This window comes from Zonotrichia leucophrys, chromosome 3 (genome assembly GCF_028769735.1).
Source record: "Zonotrichia leucophrys gambelii isolate GWCS_2022_RI chromosome 3, RI_Zleu_2.0, whole genome shotgun sequence".
Taxonomy (NCBI): domain Eukaryota; kingdom Metazoa; phylum Chordata; class Aves; order Passeriformes; family Passerellidae; genus Zonotrichia; species Zonotrichia leucophrys.
The window spans coordinates 113,156,994-113,178,793 of NC_088172.1; the positions used below are offsets into that span (position 1 = coordinate 113,156,994).

The 21,800-nt window shown below is 49.8% G+C and overlaps 1 protein-coding gene across 2 annotated transcripts in view; it reads right to left on the reverse strand.

Moving 5' to 3' along the window:
* IFT172 (intraflagellar transport 172) overlaps window positions 1-21,800 on the reverse strand; it is a 38,944-nt gene that overhangs the window by 15,515 nt on the left and 1,629 nt on the right. For both annotated transcript variants that reach the window (XR_010439716.1, XM_064710059.1), the window contains exons 5-28: window positions 19,082-19,147; window positions 18,617-18,696; window positions 17,296-17,383; window positions 16,247-16,461; window positions 16,026-16,149; window positions 14,364-14,459; window positions 13,607-13,768; window positions 11,856-11,909; window positions 11,245-11,348; window positions 10,538-10,623; window positions 9,887-9,999; window positions 7,141-7,308; window positions 6,699-6,835; window positions 5,809-5,916; window positions 5,212-5,296; window positions 4,747-4,839; window positions 4,355-4,432; window positions 3,733-3,981; window positions 2,015-2,093; window positions 1,513-1,633; window positions 1,032-1,176; window positions 870-959; window positions 373-470; window positions 6-141 (exon numbers count right to left, since the gene is read on the reverse strand). Coding sequence is in view for 1 of the 2 variants with exons in the window: in XM_064710059.1 (XP_064566129.1) it covers window positions 6-141; window positions 373-470; window positions 870-959; window positions 1,032-1,176; window positions 1,513-1,633; window positions 2,015-2,093; window positions 3,733-3,981; window positions 4,355-4,432; window positions 4,747-4,839; window positions 5,212-5,296; window positions 5,809-5,916; window positions 6,699-6,835; window positions 7,141-7,308; window positions 9,887-9,999; window positions 10,538-10,623; window positions 11,245-11,348; window positions 11,856-11,909; window positions 13,607-13,768; window positions 14,364-14,459; window positions 16,026-16,149; window positions 16,247-16,461; window positions 17,296-17,383; window positions 18,617-18,696; window positions 19,082-19,147 (2,775 nt within the window). In the remaining variant the exon portion in view is untranslated. The remainder of the gene's footprint in view (window positions 1-5; window positions 142-372; window positions 471-869; window positions 960-1,031; window positions 1,177-1,512; window positions 1,634-2,014; window positions 2,094-3,732; window positions 3,982-4,354; window positions 4,433-4,746; window positions 4,840-5,211; window positions 5,297-5,808; window positions 5,917-6,698; window positions 6,836-7,140; window positions 7,309-9,886; window positions 10,000-10,537; window positions 10,624-11,244; window positions 11,349-11,855; window positions 11,910-13,606; window positions 13,769-14,363; window positions 14,460-16,025; window positions 16,150-16,246; window positions 16,462-17,295; window positions 17,384-18,616; window positions 18,697-19,081; window positions 19,148-21,800) is intronic.

Here is a 21,800-nt window from a genome sequence, read left to right on the forward strand (position 1 = left end):
CTCACCTTGCCCAGGTGCAGGTGAGTATCTCCAAGTAAGTCCTTGTGGTACTTGGCCACCAGGCAAACCATCTCATCATACATCTTGCACTTCTTGTACATGGTGATGGCCAGATCGGGTTCATTCACAGTGATGTACAGCCTGGCAACACGAGCACATCCGCACAGCTCAGCCAAGGACAAGACTAGTCCCTGAAACCTTCCCACATCCTGAAATACCAGCTTCAGCTCCCCGTGTGTGGAGAAAGCTCCTCTGACCATTCCAAACCCCAGTCCCAAATTCTCCCTCTAACCCAGCAAAGGGCTTCTCCTCACTGCAGCTGATTTTCCAGGGCTCAGTCTTGGGCTGACAGCAGCACTGCAGGAAACTCACCTCTCTGCTTCTTTGTACTTGCCCTGTCTCTCCATCTCCTGGGCCTGGGTTATGTACAGCACTGTCACCTCCTCCTGGCTCATGCACTTGAGTGCCAGCTGCCAAAAGGAATACACAGGGGAGAAATGAACAGCAATTTCCTGACACGTGACGGGAGAAGGGAAAACATATTTCCTTCCCATCTGACAGAGATATCTGTGCTGTATGCTCTGCAAAGAATGGGCAGTCATTTGTCACTGTCACAAAGCACACAGGACCAGCTCTTGGAGAAGGCCATTTGTGCCAGAGGTGCACCCACATGGGGCTGTGAGAGGGACAAGGCCAGGATGGGTCAGGATGGGAACACTGGATTTTTTTCTGGCTACTGGATGTCCCTGTACACGTATTTGGGAAGAGTCCTGGCTGATCAGGTACTGGTGCTCAAGGCACAACCACCTGCTGATGGAAGATCTCACCAAGCAGGGTGAGGCTCACAGAGGCTCTGGCTGCTGCCTCACCTTGTGAGCCTGCTCCCAGAGCCCAGCCTGCGTGTACATGTCAATGGCATCCTTGGTCTGGCCTCCCTTGATGTACAGCTCCTCTGCAACCTGCCAGGAAAGGACCACACTCAGTACAGCCCAGGGACACGCAGAGCACTGGTGACTGTGTCTGTGCCTCACCTGATACTCCTGCAAAGCTGCATAATGCTGGGCAATCTTCAGGTAATATTTGGCTGCTGTCTGTCTGTCCTGCAAGTCCAAAATGTAGATGGCCTTCTTCCACTGCCGGGCTCCCAAAGCTGCCTCGAGGGCCTTAATTGAGCACCTGGCACCAAACCATCAGCCTTTAGAGCCAGGCAGCAGCATCTCCTCCAGCTGCACCGTGCCAGGGAGACTAGAGTGCTCTGCTGCCTGACTCAGCACAAAGCAGCTGAGGAACTGGCAGTGCTGAGGGGCATGAAAGGACTGGGACAGCAGGGAAGAGCAATCAGCACTGTGAGACCTTGGGAGAGATGTGGGGAGCCATCAATGGCTGCTGCACACAGGCAAGTGGGGCACTCTAAGCAGGGTAGTGGGGGCTCACTCAGGCAAAGCCCCTGCAGGTACCAACTCCCTGCCCTGGCAGCACCCTGCAGCTTACCCAGCCTTGCCCTGCTCCCACCTGGCCTCGATGTAGTGGTTGATAGCAGCATCCAGCTGTTTCTGCTGCACCAGATGGTCTCCCCAGGCCTCCTCCAGCTTCACAACCTCTGCAGGAAACGCCAGGCGAGCCAGCTCCACAGCTGCAAGGGGACACGGCAGCTGTAAGGCTGAGGGCAGCAGGCAGCTGTGGGGCAAACATGGGCTTGGAGCTGGCCAGGAGGAGGGCAATGCTGACTGCCTGAGCCACTCCAGCTCCCATGGGCTTCCCAGCAGCCCAGACCCTGTGGAGAGCTGGGCCAGATCCCTGCTGCTGCAGTCAGCATGGCCAAGGGAACAAGACACTCTCCTGGCACTGCATGTGCAAGTACAGCTATGTGAAAATACACTGAATGACAGGATAGGTGGGAGCTGCAGAGCATCCAGGCATCTCCAGGCTCCAGGGCAATATTTCATGCTGCCACCAGGCCAGAGTAGCCAAGCTCCTGCTGGAGATGAGTGGAGGAACACATTGAGCACAGTACCTTTGAGGAAGGCACTGCCCTTGCCATAGCACTCCAGAGCCTTTCGTGTGTTCCCAACCTTCTCCAACAGGTCTCCAGCCTAGGACAGAGACAAGAGCCAGTTTCCAGAGCCACCAACCCCCTGCCATCACACCCCACCAGCTCCATGCCCTCCTGCACCAGCTCTGCCCTCCCAGCTAACCAAGTGCATGGGGAATGATGAACCACCAGGAAAGACAGCCAAGACCACTGAATTTCTGCTGCCTGACCCCAGCACAGCCATCCTGCAAGATCAAAGGCTCATCCCCTTCAGCATTTGAACAGTGCCAACACCACACATCTAAAGAACTGTAAAAACAGAGCAAGTATATACCAGCCTTTCCCCTCTTTGCTCATGTCTGACAACCTGCACAGGAGAAGCTGCCTGACTTTGTTGTGATGCCCTCACATCATTGTATTTAATGGCTTTGGACAGACTCTACCTCCATGATTTGTCTAATAATTCTTGGACTATTTATACTTTTGGTGACAACATCCAGTAGCTGGGAGCTCCAGTTAGTCTTTCAAATGAAAGCTTAAGAAAAGATGACAGGTTTGAAAAAAATACGAAGTTGTCTTGTGTTGAAATGGCCAGAAAATGCTGAAGATAAATTGAGACTAAAGAAACGTAATTTATAAAGGAGACATAAAACAAGCTAACAAAAAGCAGTGGCTTTTTTCACACAACATCTAACTGAACTGGGTAACTCATAGCCAAAATTGTAACTTAAAATCTACATGTGGTTCTAATGGTATCACACTGCAACATGGTTCAAGCAATAATTTGACAAGCTCATAGAAATAAAGTCTATCAAGAGCTCTCAAACACAGAAGTAGAGCTGTTCAGGTACATTACAGGCTTCAAACTGCTGAACCCCTAGTTCAGTTCAGTGAAAACACACTAGAGGAAGTGCCACTCTGTATTTGCCTGCCCTGTTCTTTATTTTTTATGCTTATTTTAAATAAGTGCCTCTAGCAGGGGCTTATTTCTTAAGCACCTGCCAGAGGCCCCTGTTGGCCAGGATGCTGAGCAGTGGGCAGACTCAGCACTGCTTTCCTGCATTAACATGATGTGCTATGGAAAAAACACCCTTTGGTTTTAAAACTGTCACCTCACAATAAGTTACCCATTTTTGGTGTTATTAGACACAGAGAATAATCACATCCCTTCTTTATGCTATTCATGGCTTTACAGACAGTCTTCAACTCCTTTGTTTTCCTTCCTTAACTCCTCCATTTAGACTATCCTTACACCATATTTTATTCTGATATGAGGAAGCACTGACATTTCCACAGTGATATCAAGTTTTCCATTTGATTCACAATTCTGTTCTGTTCCAAATCTTCCTAAGGCCTCCTTAACTATTACTGGCACTATATTCTGGAGACATGTCACCAATCAGATGTGATCTTTTCCTGATTAATAAGAGTAATTCTAGACCTCACCCACGTACAATGGGTACAGTGAGGATTTCCTCATAAATGTTAACTGCAACCTCATCGACCCAGAATTACCTCTGCTACTTTCCAGCTCAGTTCCCCTGTGTCTCACAGGTGCAGAGGATGGGGTAAGAGCCCTGATGCCCCTAAGCTGGAAGCCCAGAGGGAAGGGCTCACACTCACCTGTTCATACAGTCTCACAGGTGACAGGATGGGGTAATGATGCCCCTAAGCTGGAAGCCCAGAGGGAAGGCACTCACCTGCTCATAGAGCTCCCCTCTGATCAGGGCTGAGGAGATCCTGTCGATGACGTCCTCGTTGGTGAGCAGCTCGTCCCTGCTCATGGCCAGCCGTGCTGCTTTGGCTGGCAGCCCTGCCCGCAGGTACAAGCTGATGGCTGCCAGGTAGTCACCCTGGCCCTCCTGCACCTCCCCAGCCTTCTCCTCCTGCTGGGTGTCCAGCAGCCACTGGTAGTAACCCCGGCGCAGCTTCTCCAGCATTGGGTGTCCCTGTGGACAAACACACAACTGGGAGTCCTGGGGAGGATGAGATATTGTCCAGCTCATCCTGCAGGCTCTGAGCTGCTGCTCACAGCACCAGGCCTCTTGTTGTCCAGTTATCAGAAACCACAATGCCAGCTCTGTGTACCAGTGGGCACTACCCATTCTCTTCTGAAGCACAGATACTCCTAAACCAATTTCAGTAGCTTCAGCTAGGTCTGTACTTACACCAGTGCAACCTTCCCTTCTACTGGGAGCCCTTCTGAGCAGAAGCAAGGTAGGGGAGGTGAGAAGAACACAGACCCTGAATCCCTGAATAGCTCCCAACCAGAAGATTTACCAAGCAAGAGCAGCCTACAGCCAGTGCAGCAGCACTCTGTACCTTGGCCTTGGCCACCACAATGCATTCATCCCACATGTGCAGCTCCTGGTACATGTCCATGGCCTCCTCTGGGGCGTTCTGTGTTGGAAAGCAAAGTGTTAACCCCAGCAGACACACTGCCAAGGAGCTCTCACAGCAGGCAGGGTGAGATGTGCAGAAAACACTTGGAAAAGTGTACTGTCTCCATTATTTGGATATACGTCCTCCCTCACACTCTTCCTACACCTCAGGGTAATTGCACACCTCAGAACAAGGAATCCTTTTTCTACTTCATGGGGAAAATTCTTCTGCAAGGAACAAGCAACATCTTCCTTTCCTCTTACAGCAGAGGGCACACACCTCCCCACCCAGCATTAAACAGAACCTTTTCCACTCCTTGTTCCTTTACTCACTTGCTCCAGAAAGATCATCTCTGCCAGCTTGTAGTTCTTGTCCAGCATGGCCAGGCGGGCCCGCACCAGGTAATGGTCTGTGCCATCCCCACCCTGCAGACAACAGCACAAGCTCAGTGTGCTGAGGAAAGAACAGCTCTGGAATGGAACGTTCTAGAGGGCACTGCAGACAGCAGCAAGCTCAGTGTGCTGAGGAAAGAACAGCTCTGGAATGGAACACTCTAGAGGGCACTGCAGCTGGAGGCTGGCTCACTACAGAAACAAAAGACATTGAGAATCACAGCAGTGACAAGCCAGGACAGTATAAAATGGCCAGCCTTGGACAGAAGACAATGCCAGCACTTTCTACATGAACAGATACTGGTCTGCAGCATGACACTGGTGAGCAAGGACACAGAAGATCTTGTGCATGCGAGTGTTTACAGGGAATCTGCTGCTCTGAGGAGCAGGAAAAGTTTCACTTACATGCTCCTGAGCTGCCTGGTCAGCAATGACATTGGTTTCATGCAGAAATCGAGCCTTTGCCATGTTTCCCAGAGCTGCAAAGCACCTGGAAAATGCAAAGCAGTTAGTCAATACCCAGGCTTTGTTGCCCACTTTTGGTCCAAGATAAGGAAATAGAAACCAGGCAGCAGACTCAGCTCAGCAATGGGAGAGGTGGGGCGGCCCTGGTTCACGAGAAGGATTTTGCCAAGACCTATGCTCAGATGTGCCTTCTGGCCCTGCTCCATGGGAGAATCCAGGAACATGACCAAGGCTCACGTTTCACCTCCCCAGGCTTCAGCAGTGCCCCAAGCTTGTTGATTCTGTCAGCTCTGAGAGTCCTTGCTACACACAGCTTTGGGCCAACATCAACAAACATTTATGCTACAGACAGAGGTGTTCCCAGCTCCTGGCACTACCAGCTGGGGTGAAAAGGCAAAACCATGGCCTGGCACAGAGAACAGCTAAGTCTCCAATGCAGGGAATACTCCAGACCATACACAGAGCCACATCTTTAGCTGGACCCTGGTTTCTGGGGTTCAGCAAAGAGCACGTTGAAGCCATGAAGGTGTGATGTACCTCTCTGCAATGTGCAGCTGTCTCGCTTCCAAAGCCAGTCTGCTGAGGGTCTTCCACATGGCTTCTGTCTCTGTGGACATCTCCAGTGTCTCCAAAAATGCAGCAGCCCTTGGGACAGAGATTTGCAGACTTTCAGTGACAGAAGAGCTCTGAAGAAAATCCCAGACTGACACAGGAGCTTCCTAACCAGAGTGGCACTGAAACCAAAGCCAGCTGGGTGCCCAGCTCTGAAGACTGTAACACAGAGCCTGACAGAGCTGGGGGAAATTCAGACATCCAGGTTATTCCTACCTGGGCTAAGGTACTTAGAGGCAATTATCAGCAGAAGGCTGCAGCATTGTGGGACAAATCTAAGGTGTTCTGTCTGACACAAGTCCCCACTGAGAAAGTCTCTGAAGACACAGCAGTGCTATGAACAGGTGAAGTTTTCTTCCCTGGTCACTTTTAAAAGCCCTCTAAGAGAGTCAGCAGTATCCAGGCAGTCAATTTTCACTCTGCACAGCTCCTAGATGTTTCCATGACACTGCTAGCATCCCTGGAAGGGCAGCAGTAAAAGCACCCAAGCACCATTGCACATCTGGCTGCTCTGGAGACTCTTATTCACTGCAATTAATTGACAGCTACCTTCAGCAAAGCCCTGCTGATGTCTGTGGGACCACACTGGCCAGTCTCTCCCTGAGTTTGAAACCATAAAGTTGCAAGGACACAAAAGCTGAAAAATCTCTCCTGAAGGACTCTGGTGTTCATTATAGCCACACGTGGCAGCAACATCATGCTGAGAGTCTGAAGTTCAGCTCTGGAAAGCTGTGCTGCTGCCATTCATGGGTCATTGATTCCCAGGAGCCTGGCATGAGCCACCTGCCACCCCCACTGGCACATCCAGCACTTACCTGTGATAGTCCCCATCATCAATGGCAGTTCCAAACTCTATGAGGCCTTCATCCAGGGTGTAGGGCACAGTGTTCACCCCTTCAGACACTATCACTTCAGTCTTTCCATCATTCCTTTCCAAGCCTACGATATCCCCCTAGAAAGAGGACCAGCTGCCAATACTCCCCAGCTCATATGAAGGGTGAGGGTTTCAGGGGTGTGAGGGCAGCACTGCAACAGCTCTGCCAGTCATGGCTCTTCTGAATGAGAGAGCACTGAGCCATGAAGCAGCTCCTTGCTCCATCTTCTGCCAGAAATATCTGCCACAAAGCTGAGCTTGTATTTTGTCCAGCAGAAACTAACAGTTCCCTTCTGTCTCCCTTCTGCCATACCACCCTTGCTGCTCCCACACACGTGAGGAAGAAGGAACTGCAGGCGGCAACCAAGCCTGCAGAGTTTTACCTTCAGAGGAAACATGGTGACCCGCTCTGGAGCGTCAATGTTGTACCAGATGCAGAGGCTGTTCCTGTTCTGAGCCACCACCACGTCGCTGCCTGGGACCCACTGCACGTAGGAGCAGTAGTTCAGGATGGTGGTCTTGGTGCTGCTCTCGATGTCATAGAGCTGCAGCTGCAGAGGGAGGGAGCACGGGCTCAGCTGGGCTGCAGGCTCACCACAGGACCTGGGCTGAGCAGCTCAGGAAACAGACATCACCCATCAGGAAACAGACCTTTTCCAAGACACACATCCTAAAATCTCATACTTATTTACACACTCCTGTAAGACCTTTCTAAATCCTTGCAGCATTTCAAACTCTTGCCTCCCTGAGAGCTCAGCACAGACACATATCAGCCAGAATATGCCTCATGCTACTTCAGCTGCCTCTCAGCGGCAGAGCTGGAACAGGAAAATGGGCTCTGAAATCCTTAGTGGAAACAAGCTAAGGGACCAAGAAGGGCCTTCCTCTGCAATTTTGGGCTGAACTCTCCATCCCAGGCACAGCCCTGTTGCAATGACCACTACCAATAAGGTGAGAGATCAGTTGTTTGTGGAACACACTGCCCCAAACCAAACACAACGCTTTGGAAGGTGTAACCTGACATACGGCATAACTTTGCTGTATATATGATGTCTTGTGACTGAAAAGTCCCAGACTGTCTCTATTCCTTGTCCTCACCTAGAGAAGATGAGAAACAGAAGAGAGAGCAGTGCTAGTCTCATGAAACACCTATCAAAAGAGAACAAGACTGTCCCTGTTTCAGTCTGTACTAAAATGGCTGGAGAAACCATAGAACCCCAGAATGGTTTGGGTTGGAAGGATCCTTAAAAATCATCTTGTTCCAACCCCCTGCCATAGGATAGGCAGGGACACCTTCCACTAGACCAGGCTGCTCCAGGTCCTGTCCAACCTGGCCTTGAACACTTCCAGGGATGAGGCAGCCACAGCTTCCCTGGGCAGCCTGTGCCAGGCTCTCAGCACCCTCACAGGGGAGAATCTCTCCCCAGTATCCCATCCAACCCTGCCCTCCAGCAGTGGGATGCCATTCCCCCTCATCCTCTCACTCCAGGCTCTTGTCCAAAGCCCCTCTCCAGCTCATTTGGAGCCCTTTGGGCACTGGAAGGGGTTCTAAGTTCTCCCTGGAGCCTTCTGTTCTCCAGGACGAACAACCCCAATTCTTTCAGCCTTTCCTCATAGCAGAGGTGTTCCAGGCCTCTGACCATCTCTGTGGCCTCCTCTGGACTTGCTCCAGCAGCTCCATGTCCGTCCTGAGCTGGGACCCTACATCTGGAAGCAGCAGATGGGGGTCTCACCCAAACAGGGCAGAGGAACAGAGACCACCCTCCCCTGCTGCCCTCACTGTGGGACTGGTCCAGGACACAACCTATGCCTGGCCTTGCTACATCTCATGGGATTCCCATGGGCACAGCTGCGGAGCTGGTCCAGGTTCCTCTGGATGGCCCTGTTCTCCAGGTGTGTCACTGCACCCTCAGCTTGGTGTCACCTGCAGGCTGCTGAGGGTGTACTCAATCTGTACTGGTGTCACCTGCAGGAATGCTGAGGGTGTGCTCAATCTGTACTGGTGTCACCTGCAGGCTGAGGGTGTACTCAATCTGTACTGGTGTCACCTGCAGGAATGCTGAGGGTGTACTCAATCTGTATTTGGTGTCACCTGCAGGCTGCTGAGGGTGTACTCAATCTGTACTGGTGTCACCTGCAGGCTGAGGGTGTGCTCAATCTGTACTGGTGTCACCTGCAGGCTGGCTGAGGGTGTACTCAATCTGTACTGGTGTCACCTGCAGGCTGCTGAGGGTGTACTCAATCTGTACTGGTGTCACCTGCAGGCTGGCTGAGGGTGTGCTCAATCCCTCCATCTGTACCACAATGAGGATATAAAATAGAACTGGCCCACACAGACCCCTGAGGGGCACTGCTTGTCACTGATGTCCACCAGGAGTCTGAGCTGTGACCACTTCCCTCTGGATGTGAATGTTCACCCAACTCCTTATCCAGCAGACAGTCCACCATCAAATCCATCCCTCTCCAGCTGAGAGAGAAGGATGTTGTGGGGGACTGTGTGAAAGGCTTTACAGACACCTAGATAAATGACATCCATGGTCCTTCCCTTGCCCACTGAGGGAGTCTCCCCATCAGAGAAGGCCACTGGGCTGGTCAGGCAGGACTCTCTGTTGGTGAAGCCATGCTGGCTGTCCTGAATGACCTGCCCTGCTTGTCCTGAATCCCCTTCCCATTCCCCATCTGCCATAGCACTTCTTCTAAGGGGATCTGTTCCATGACCTTCCAAGCCCCAGAGGTGAGGCTACCTGGTCTACAGGGTCCTCCTCCCTACTTCTTTTAAAGATAGGTACAATGTTCTCCTTTTCCCAGTCACTGGGGCTTCACCTGACTGACATGATTTTGAACACACAGACATAAGTACTGCAGAAGAACCTATGATTTTCATTGTCAGGTGTGATGAGATGAAGCAAGACATCCAGTAACTAAGTTCAGCATTAGCTAGGACTCAAGAATGCAGCACTGCCAGCTCATGCAATCTGGCCATGGTCAATCTGCCCCAAAGGAGCAGTAACCAAAAATCACGAGTGTCTCAGATGTGCTTCTCATCTCCCTCCCCCCCTTCAGGCATGTCTGTCCCTTCCTCTCCCCACAGACACCATCCTGCCACGTGGCCTGAGGTGGCTGCCTCACCCTCATCTTCTTGTCCCTGAAGAGCAGTTTGTGGCCTGTTTCATTGAGCTCCAGCCAGTCGATCTTGCTGTCATGACTGATGGTGCCAGTGTTGTAGCCACCAACAAGGTCCACTGGGGAAGGAAAGAAAGGAAACAGTGTCAGTACCTGATGTACCTCAAAGTGCTCAGCACCCACAGATGTGCCAGGGGAATCAGGTGCCTGGCACCTGTTTAGGGCAAGACCCTCTGCACAGACACTGTGACATGGACACCAAAAAGCAGTGACATTTTATTCTGATGCCTCCTCAGCAGCAGCAGCTCTCTCCCACTGTCTGTGAGCATGCACAGCTCATGGGCAGTGCAGGCAACACAGAGCCTGGGTCCAGGACACAGTGCCAGCCACCCATGGCTGTGTCCATGACAGGCACCATCCTGCCCAAGGGAGGACAGCCTGGCTTCCAGCGGGCTGCTGCCAGGCAGAGGGAATGCAAAGGGGAACACCAAAAATCTGCTGCCAGGCAGAGGGAATGCAAAGGGGAACTTGAGAATCTGCTGCTTGGTACAGGGAATGCACAGAGGAGCTTCAGGGATGTGCTGCCTGGCACAAAAAATGAAAAGGAATGAGGAAGGCTGGCAAAATACAGGGAAGGGGAAGGAGGGTCACACTCACCTGTTGCTATAGTCTTGATGTCTATCAGGTAAGCCAGCCTCTTGTTCTCATCTACGCCTCGCTGCTGTCTCTCATTGATACGGACACTGTGATTTGAAGGGAATGACTATTACCTTCACTATTCCCAAATTCACATTTGAATTACAGAGCCCCTCCCTGACTTCCCTGCAGTTACCCTGAGCACATGTAGCCTCTGGCAGTTCTCTGACCTGTGGCACTTGCCCAGTAGCTATAGCTGCCTCAAGAGAGAACAAAGCTTTCTGATCCATGGCTTCCCCCCAAAGCTGCCCCTCTGGTTCAGGGGTCCCCAATAACACATTGGTTACATTGCTCTGAGCAGCCCATGATCACCACTTCTCCTGAATCAGAATATGAGGTATAGAATTTTGGAGGGACAGAGGAGGTCCTGCTGGCAACTGAGTCCCTAACAATGCTGCACCAGGAGCAGCTGCATGCAGAGTTGCCTGAGAATATGCACAGGAGGTTCAGCAACAGCCATGCAGGCTGCACCAGGATCAGAGGAAAAGAGGCTCTTGTGCCTCTAACACCTGACAGCCAGTAAGGTGGCACTAAACCCATCAGTGGTCCCTGTGAGAGGTGGGTGTCTGGGGGCTGCATGCTGCACTGTGGGACACCTCCAGTGTTATATATCTGATCTCACTCTACCAACTGCCTGTGCTGCTCACACAGGCAGGTGTAACCCTTACCTGACCAGATGAGGGTTCACAAACTCCGTGCGGACAGACCCCAGGATGTCATTGCTTCCATATTCCACTAGTGTCAGCTCTCCAGCATTGAAAATCATGCAGACCTGATGGTGACAGGGGAATACACTTACAGAGTGAAGCTACAGAAACACACCTACCAGTGAAGGGTGCAGGAAAGAACTCTGCTGCACACAAATCTAAATTTAAATACTCTGGGATGACTAAGGAGCTGTTCTTGTCTTTTTGTTGTGACTGACAGCTTTCCCTTGAGACTGGGGATTTTAATTGTGGGCCTACCAGTCCTGCAGGAGTCAAGCTGCCCCCATGACAGCTGTATTCTGTATCTCTAACACCTTCTATGGCCACTGATCATTTATTGCTTCTCTCTCCTTCAGGGCTATCACTTATATAACTCATCAGTCCACACACTGAGTTTATTCTGTACCTGGCATGTGGAAAAGACAAGTACAGGGAAGCAGCAGATTGGGATCTGCATGAAGCAGCTAAATCCAGAAACTGCTGAGAAACAGGGTTTTCCACAAGTGCAGGTGACACTTTTCTTGCTGATGCACACACCATTCATGGGGAGCACTCTGCCCCATCCTACTCACGTTCTCATTGTCGAAGAAGAACTTCTCGTTGCCCCCGGATCCTTGCCAGGCCACCTGCAAAGCAATGCCAGGGGTGAGGCTGACAGCCCCACCAGCACCAGCCTGCACTTGATGGGCTCCTCTGTCCAGCTTCTGGCTCCCTCAGACAGCATGACTTACACTGCACATGGATCACAACCCATCACTTTAGCCGCCAACACTGCTTTTCAGCCATTCCCAGCTTGCAAATTCCACATGGTCCTCTCCTCTCTTTAGACTCAGCTTCAGACTCCAGCTCTCTTTGTACAGTACATTACTGCCTTCCAAACAAGAGGCCTTTATGGGAACAAGGTACTCCCTCTATCCTATCCTATCCTATCCTATCCTATCCTATCCTATCCTATCCTATCCTATCCTATCCTATCCTACCCTTCACAAACCCTTCTCCACCTTCCCCAGACCAGCTTTATTTAAAAAATCACCCAAACAACTCCTTTGCCTCTGTTAATCACAGCCACAGAATCGCTGCTAACACTTGTGGGAGCAGAATCTCCTCACCACATGTAGCTGAACTCCCTTTTCTGAGAGTCATTCTAGCAATGGCTGATCAGCACAGTGCCAGTGGGGGAAGAACTGACTGGAAATTTGCATAGAGCACTGGATAATACAACAGCTGCTGTGGTAACAACAGACAAGTGACCAGAGGAGCAGAAATCTGAAAGCCAAGGCTACAGCAGTCCTCTTCCCTCACTGAGTGCAAACTCCAACTTATTGCCTCAAAGGAACTCCAGTGAGACAGCAAGAGAGCAAATGGACATCTCCCAGCCTTGCTCTTTCTGAGTATAGCTGTGTAATTGAAAGAAAAACTCAGTGCAGTAAGATGTAGAGAAAGCTGGGAGATTCATTCTGGCCAAATTCTCAGTTGCATTACCAAGTATCAGCATTCTCCAGCACAAACCTCCAGTCAGAGCTCCTGCTCCAAGAGAGATTAATAAGCTCACCATCAGTCTAATTAAAGGTATGTGTTCAACTTGGTGAACAAAGCAAATGTGTCCTTGAGGCCTATTCAATGCTTTTATTAGACATAAGCCTATTGCCCACATTCTCCAGCCTCAGCACTCAGTGCACTGTGACGATCAGGGGATGGATAATTTTGTGTGAATTGTCTGCTACCAGAAATGGCACTGGCATAAGCTGTGGGATGCAGCCATGAACTGTCTTCTGACGATTTTTTATTTTGTTTCTTTTAAACGCACTAAGATTTGTACGTTCACATCTGGAATGTATATATGTAAAAGATCCAGATTTGGGCCCCCATGTACACAAAAGACTGATAAACTGGAGCAAGTTCAGCACACTGCCCATCAAGAGGCACTTACACTGTGAAGAGAGGCTGAAGGAATTTGGCTTCTTCAGCCTGGAGAAGGGAGGGCTTAGGAAACCTCTAATACAGTGATGCCAGGATTTTTTTGGCAGATGCAGAGAGAAAGGATGAAAAATGATGATAAAATAGCAGTCAAAATACCAAGACGACTTAGAAAAATGCTTTCCTCCATGAGTACAGTAAAGCACTGGAATAGAGGACTAAAGCAATTAAATCTGAATTTAATATTGACTTCCCTTAGGGCAGTAAGCTTGATAAGAGACCCCTTCCAACCTGAACTGTTCTATGATTCTTTGGAAAGAGGGATTGTTCCCATGCAGAAATCATATCCTCTGAGTTATGAAGCTAAGCATCTGACACTCCAGAAATGCCACCCATTTTCCAGTACCTCACTGAGCTTGTTGGAGCTGACATCACCCAGCAGCAACGTGTCTGAGGTATAGGCCACCAGGTACCTGTCCTTCCCCAAGATCTTCACCTCATCAATCTCATAACCATACTGGGATTTCAACACAACTCGGGTTCCTGTGGAGAGGTTCTTCACAATGACCTAGTGAAAAGGAGGAAAAGCAATGTGAGGCCATGCACAGAGAACAGCACAGACTTCTTGCCCTGTGGAAGACCAGGCAACAGATGATACTAGGATATTTAGATATCCCCATCATTTCCCTCTGCCTTTTTTACAATCCTTACCATTCCTTTTGCATAGGATGACAGCTGTAGTAGACATGTGGGATTCTTACTTCTGCCATTCACAAGTTACTGGCCTAACCAGAGACCATTCAGGCCCCCAAGGATGAGCCCCCTTTGCAGAGTCCTGTACTCCCTCCCCTGACTGCACAGGGCTGCCCAGGCTGCCAGCTCACCCTTACTGCCACATTCTGAACAGGTCAATTTGGCTGAAATGAAATCACTTTAGAAGTCTGCACCTGACATGGAGGTACCTCACAAAAATTCACAAGGCAGGAAATGAACTCCATGGTCTCTTATGCTATCCAATTCCCACCCAATCTTAGCCCTGTTCCAGGCATATCCCCTATGCCTTTCTCAACAAGTTGGTATGAACAAACTGTAGGTGCAGAACTCCAAACATGCTCAGTTCTGGCAAACATCCCGTTTTCACACCTCATTAGATACTCTCTTACCTGGCTTGGTCCCACATATGTCATTTCAAATTTATTTTTGTAAATGGTTTTGCGAAGGCAGCAGTCAAACTGTTCAACTCCTCCACACAGCGTACCCTGGGGATGAAAACACACAGTCAGTGACCTCTGCTAAGGAGGGAGATTCCAGACCCTGCTTACATGAAGAGGATCAGAGGTCAGACACAACCACACCAGTCCCAGCTGCTCTGGAAAACAAGGTTCAAGCACCCACATGCAGGAGGACCAGCCCTATTTTGACTTTCTTTAGACAACAGAAAGATTGAGCCATTCTCAGAAAAATAAAGATTACCAAATGCTGGCATGAATCTGGGACAGGAGGAGGAGGGGTTAAAAACCACCTTTATCCTCATCTTTCCCATTGTTCTTCTCAGTTTCCCACTTCTCCATCTCCCAGCCTCCCAGCCTTCCTTCCAGAAGAATCCTTTCACCTTTCTTTCTTTCTGTATAACATCCCCCTTCTTTCCATTGATCTCCTATCCCTTAGCCCCTTCCCCTTTTCTGAAAATATTTGTTCACAGTTCAATAATTCTTGGTCTGGAAATATTTCAAGGATTCTTGATTGTTTAACAGAAAACCGTAAAAAACTAATAAAGAAAAGTAATAAATAACATCATTCATAATTTAAGTGTTTGAAGTTAGTCAACTTACTACAGAAAAGATGCAGAAAGATCAATTTAAAGGGATTTAAGGAATAATCTAACTTTAGAGAAAGGCAGATTAAGGCTTGATGGCTAAAGGTCAAAGAAAGAGAAGGCTGAACTGAAAACACAGCACAGAAACACAGAATGTGATGAGCAGGTCAGTTTGTATACTGCTTCTCATGAGTGCCCAGAGGAAAGAAAGCTCCTGAGACTGCTCTGCAGAAGCTGTGCTGACCTCATCAGGCTCCTGAGAAAAGACAAGGGCTGCTGCACCCAGTGAGCCACCACAGCAGCATGCAGGAGGTTCTGCAGCTCCACACTGGCACACCTGACTGCAGCGGGTCCCCAGCACAAGGTCCTGGCCCCAGTGCCCACCCTGTACCCCCGGGTGAGCTGTGCCCACACCAGGATGACCATGTCCAAAGCCTGGGTGAGCTGTGCCCACACCAGGATGACCATGTCCAAAGCCTGGGTGAGCTGTGCCCACACAGGATGGCCATGTCCAAAGCCTCCCCCTGGGTGAGCTGTGCCCACACCAGGATGACCATGTCCAAAGCCTCCCTTTGGGGTGAGCTGTGCCCACACCAGGATGGCCATGTCCAAAGCCTCCCCCTGGGTGAGGTGACCAGGATGACCATGTCCAAAGCCTGGGTGAGCTGTGCCCACACAGGATGACCATGTCCAAAGCCTGGGTGAGCTGTGCCCACACAGGATGACCATGTCCAAAGCCTCCCTTTGGGATGAGCTGTGCCCACACAGGATGACCATGTCCAAAGCCTGGGTGAGCTGTGCCCACACCAGGATGGCCATGTCCAAAGCCTGGGTGAGCTGTGCCCACACCAGGATGGCCATGTCCAAAGCCTCCCCCTGGGGTGAGCTGTGCCCACACAGGATGACCATGTCCAAAGCCTCCCCCTGAGCACACCATGTTGCTCCCATGCACAAACATCCCCCTGGAGGGATCCTGGAGGGCTCAGGCCTCCTGGCTGATGACACAAACCGCACAGATCCGTGAGCCATCCCTCTTCCATGCCAGAGCTGTGATGGTGTACAGGTGAGCTATTTCTTTGGGCTTGCCTTCCTCCCAGGCACTGCGGCGTGGGCTCCAGTTCAGAACCCGTAACCTGGGAGACAGAGGAGATCAGAGTGACATTAAGAACTGGCTATGGCTGCCAAAGGAAGGACTACAAAGAGCAGAATTCTCTGTCAGGTCCATGGTACCTGTCATAGCTGCCCAGGACAATGGACTGGCCGCTGGGACTGGTGGCTGCTGTGGTGAACTCCTTCTCTGACGAGTCCCGGCTGTAGTCGAAGGTTTGGATCACGCTGCCCTCCCTCCCGTAAGCAACAATCTTCTTGTCACAGCCTGCAGCCACAATGCTGCTGGAGGCCCAGGCGAGGGCGTAAGGAGGACAGGGATGCACTGCCAGCTTACCCTACAACAGACAAGAACACCCTCAACACCTGAATGGCCCCAGCTCCCAGCTGGCCTGTGTGCTCAGCTATCCCAGTGGGGACCAGTATGGCACCTTCTGCAAAGCCCAGTCCATGGGGGCAGCTCTGTCTGCCTGCCTAGTCTGTAGGAACACAAACCAGAACTGAGAGATTTATCAACTATTACATTCATCAACTGTGTGTAAAGAAAAATTGTAATGCCAGTAGGAACACTGATACCATTAACTAGACTGAGATTGAACTCCCCACACAAGAGTATAGATGGATCTTCATGACAGCATGGCAGAGAGCAGCCATGCTCAAACTGCTTCAGCTGGAGACACAAGATCTGAGAACAGCATCCCCTTCACCACAGCCTGAGGCACAGAGAGACTCCTGGCACAGAGGAGTGGGAGGCTCAGGAGAAATGCTGGGTGTCCAAGGGCAAAATCTGAGCCTGAGAGTCAACATTAACTGTAGTAACTACACCCTACTAAGCGTGGGGACAACAGCAGGCACTCCATGGAACCCTACCTCTTCAAGCATCATTCTCCTGGGCACTCAAACATCAGATCCTTCCAGACACCTGAACACCCTTATGCCTCATACACAAAAACATGAATTCCCCCCTTAGCACTGCCCTCAGTGTATTCCAAAGCATCTAATCACTGTTCTGCCTCCATCAGTGCTTCCCAAAACCTTTGCTAGCAAGCACAGCCTGCAGTTCCTCTCCAGACTTGCACTCTCTCCACAGCCTGATCCCTTTCCAGAGCTCTGGAGCTGGGAAGCAGGCTGCGCAAATAGGAATTCTGCTCTCTGGGAAGGATCTTTGGTACCTGTGATTCACCTGAGCCCTCATCATCAAAGAAGAAGCGCACAATGGTTCCATCTGCATGGCCAGACAGGATTCCTCTCCCCGACACACTGCAGAAAAACACAGAATGATGCAATGTTGCAGGAACACTTGCACTCTCACACTCATATCCCTGCCCAGAGCAGCCATTCCCAGGGTCATGGCTGATGTTCCTCATCAAAGGAACCTTCCCCAAAGACAAGACAAATATCAAGTACCCGTGCAGTGCCTGTAAAAAGAAAGCAGACAAAAGAACCCAGAGTGGAAAGGAGAGTTACCAGTTAAGAGTCTTTATCATGTAAAATCACAATAAAAAACTTTCTGTATTACTAAAACCCAGAAGCTAGTGGAATTATTCAGTGGAATAATGACTGTGCTCACAAGTGCTTACAGCAATGCACATCAAACAGCTCTTGCACTGGAACTGCTCCAGAAGTGAGGCTGGGTATAATGATACCGGGAATCCCTAAGCGAAACACAATGTAGGCAAAAAACACCTGGGCAAAAACTCCAGGCCCAAGTCCATTTTTTATAGCATTGATCTCTTGTGCTTCTGGGACACAAGCAGGGAGAAGAGAGCAAAGAAAAAGAAACAGGCCAAAAAACTGTTGGTTTTGTACCCGGAGAAACACTTGTACCCAGAGAAACACTTTTTAGTGATTATTAGAAGATTCAAGAACAGAATACAAATTCTATGGACACTGTAGCAATCCAGCAATCATGTACCTGTCACCAGAATGACAGCGTTTAGTGAAAATTCCACTCCTAGGACCGTGACACATCTTAATTTTTAGATAAAGAATACTAAAGTAGTTTAAATGAAATATTATTAATGAAAATAATTTTAAATTGCGCTTTATGGTTATTTTCCTAATTACAGCCTTGTCAAAGGTTTTATCTGGCAGAATGATGATACTTTTTTAGCCCTTAAACATGAGTAATGTTAGTTACTACTTAGATGAAGCTGACAAATGTAATCCTTATAAAGTCACAGATTCAAATACATCAATGAATTATAAGTAAGCTTGTGGAGACTTTCATCCTCTACTGTGTTGGAGAACAACCAGACTGCCCGTGTGGCACAGCCAGTGGGCACAGCCAGTGGCACTGCCCAGGTGGCACAGCCAGGTACCAGGTTTTTAGGAAGGACTTCCTTCTGGAGAGCACAGGATGCTATTATCTTGACAACAAAGTGACAGCAAGAGAACACTGGCAAGCTCCCACCCTGGTCCCTGTTATGCCGAGCCAGCAGCAGGGGTGAGACTGAGCCAAAGCAGGGCAGGCCAAAGCAATGCCACACTCACTTGGAAGTTAGTGAGACCACGTAGGAATCTGTCCCATAGATGGTGGAAGACTTGTTGTTCTTTGTATTTGCTAAACGAACCTGAGAAAGAGAAAATGAGCAGTGCTGCTGTCATCAGTAGAATGTGGATCTCCCCCAGTGTAAGTAATGTTCCCAGTGTAAGTAATTGTTCACTATCAGGGAAAGAAATCACAGGAAGCTCACTGACTCCCAGTATGTTATAGAAGAGGAATAGTTGGAGTCACATTTCTACATTTCCAGAAAAGTTTGGATCCAAAAGATCCAAGAGATCCAGTAGAACCTCCAGGGACTAACTGTGAACCAGAAAATTCAAGTCCACAGTGTAATCCCTCTGCTGCTGTTACTGGGGCACCCAGGGATGGCTCCTACCCCCAGCCCAGCCCCTGGCAGACCCTGACAGCCCCCACAAGGGAAAGAAAGTCACACAAACAACAAGTTTCTCTACCTTTCCTTCAGCAAGACCAAAGACAATGATATTCTCTGCTGGCCACAATAAGCAGGTCACAGCACTCTGCAAAGGAGGAGGCAAAAAGAGAGGTGAGAGCTCCACCCTACCCAGCTCCCTGCCCCACTGCCACCTAAAACAGTTCATGAACAGACACTGTTCAGGCAGGACAGATGGGGCATGTGGACAGGCCTTACACTAGCTGAAGATACTGGACAAACCTCACTTCCTGCTGAAGCTTAAACTAGATAAAAGAGAGCTGGGGCAAAGTAACTGAGCACAGGAGGACTATGGGAGGGCAAGAAAGTTACAGGGATGTGTTCAGTTTGGAGCTCTTTTGTGAGTACAACTTACTGAGCAGTGCTTGGCTTGCCACGTGCTATTGGTGAATGTATAAAATCGTGGCTGTTTTAAAAGGTTTTTTGCAACAAGTATAAAATATAAAAATAATTTCACTGTGACAACTTCTGTAATAGCTATGAGAACACTTGTCCATTGGATCTTTATTTGATGAATAAGAAATAGTGTTTATTTTTTCATTGACGAGTAAGATGGTTATTAGATGCTCCAAGCAGGCCAGGCAGAAACAGGCTCATTAAATCCAAACCAAAGGTATTCTCAAAATCTGAGGAATGAATAAAGCTGACCACAAAACCCAACTGTAAGAGAGGGCCAAGAAAGTTTAGGAAAGCTCTTCACATCTACCCTGCAGAACTTCAGTCAGTAAGAAGGATGGTGTTTGCCACCAGCACCAGCCTCACTGGCTCTCTGTCCCATTTGTGGGACTGCTTAAGATACATTTCAGCATTTATTCATTCCTCATTTTTTATCTCATCTTCCATCCCTGCTCTGATCATTCACATCAGCAAACACAGCTACAATCAGACAACAAAATGTCTCAAGGTAACCAAACTGTTCATAATTTAAATGACCAAGACCCATTTTCATTACTCCTGTTTCCCAGGAATTTGTGTGTTTCCCCCATTTCCACTCTACCACGACAGAAGCTTGGGAACAAGCCTCGCACAGTGGTGATGTGCTCATTGTTTGTCCTCCTGGCCCTTTGCAGGAGGCTTGGCTTGCCAGGGTGAGCACACATCGAGATCACTGTGTGTGAGATGGCCCACAGGCAGGAGAGGGAAAGGGCTCAATAAATGACCTCTCATATTGACTGAACATTTCAAAAATCTGTAAATAACAGTACTTAGTTACAGGAGAAAGCCAGACACGGTGGTAAACCTCCAGACAAACAGCATCAGAAAAAAATAAAGGATTTATTGTGTTACAAATGATAGAAAAGGCATGGGGAAATGAGAAATGAGAGAAAAAAATACTGAATTTCTACATTTAGAATATAAAATCCTGTAGATGTGCCCTGCACAGCATCTGAGTTTGTGAGAGGTGAGCAGACCCCCCTGGGCTGGCAGCTGGAGGGGCAGGCAGCAAGCAGCACACAAGGAAAGAGCTCTGCAGGGAGGCCAAATGTGCCCACACCTGGGATGGCCACCCTGCTCACCAAAGGCACAAATGGACACCAAGGCCCTGTTGCTATCTTTTCCTCATGACACTCTATCCTCATGATCACTCAGTGCAGCAGCTCAACTGCAGACGAAACAGAGGCTGAGCAGCAAGCAGCTTTCCTGCCACAGACACAGAACTCCCCAGGCTCCCTGCAGCTTTCCTGCCACAGACACAGAATTCCCCAGGCTCCCTGCAGCTTTCCTGCCACAGACACAGAATTCCCCAGGCTCCCTGCAGCTTTCCTGCCACAGACACAGAACTCCCCAGGCTCCCTGCAGCTGTCCTGCCACAGCACAGAACTCCCCTGGCTCCTGCAGCTTTCCTGCCACAGACCAGAACCCCTGGCTCCCTGCACTTTCTGCACAGACACGACTTCCAGGCCCCAGCAGCTTCCGCCACCGAACAGATTCCCTGGCAGTCCCTGGAGCTTTCTGCCCAGACAAGAAGATTCCTCCTAGCTCCCTGCAGCTTCCTGCCACAGACACAGATCCAGGCTCATGCAGCTTTCCTGCCCCAGACACAGAATTCCCAGGCTCCTGCAGCTTTCTGCCACAGACAGAACCCCAGGGTCCCTGTTCCGCCAGACACAGAATTCCCAGTCCTGCAGCTTTCCTGCCACAGACACAGAACTCCCCAGGCTCCCTGCAGCAGCCAGAGCCGCCACAGTGGCAGGCCATGACCCAACCCTGAGATGAAAGCTTTCCACCCAGAGGCTGAGGCCACCCTTCACCTGAGAGACAGCTTGAGAAAGCCTGGCACAGACTCCAGCAACTCCACATGGAGCAGCTCTGTCTATGTCTTCTGGGGATTTGGACATGAAGGATGATTCCTCCTACCCTGCAGAGAACTTCCTTGGTGACACAGAGACGATGTGGTGATGGCACTTCCCTGGAAAGCCTGGGGCAGCTGCTGGACTTTTGCCTCTGAAGGCAGAAGCAGTCAGTGCACTGTATTTTCTCACTCTGATGGCTTTCTGTGCAAGGAATTCATAACACCTTTGCCTTTTCCAGCCAGATCTCAGGGCAAGCCTTGGCAAACTCCTACTAGGCAGGCTGCTCTGTGACACAGGCAGGCCAGGCCAGAGCAGCACAACACAGAGGTGGCCAAGGAGCAAACCAGATGGAAATCATAAACCTGAGGCAATTGAGCATGTGGAAATTGCACAGTTTGAATTCTGCACACTTTACATTTTGCTTAA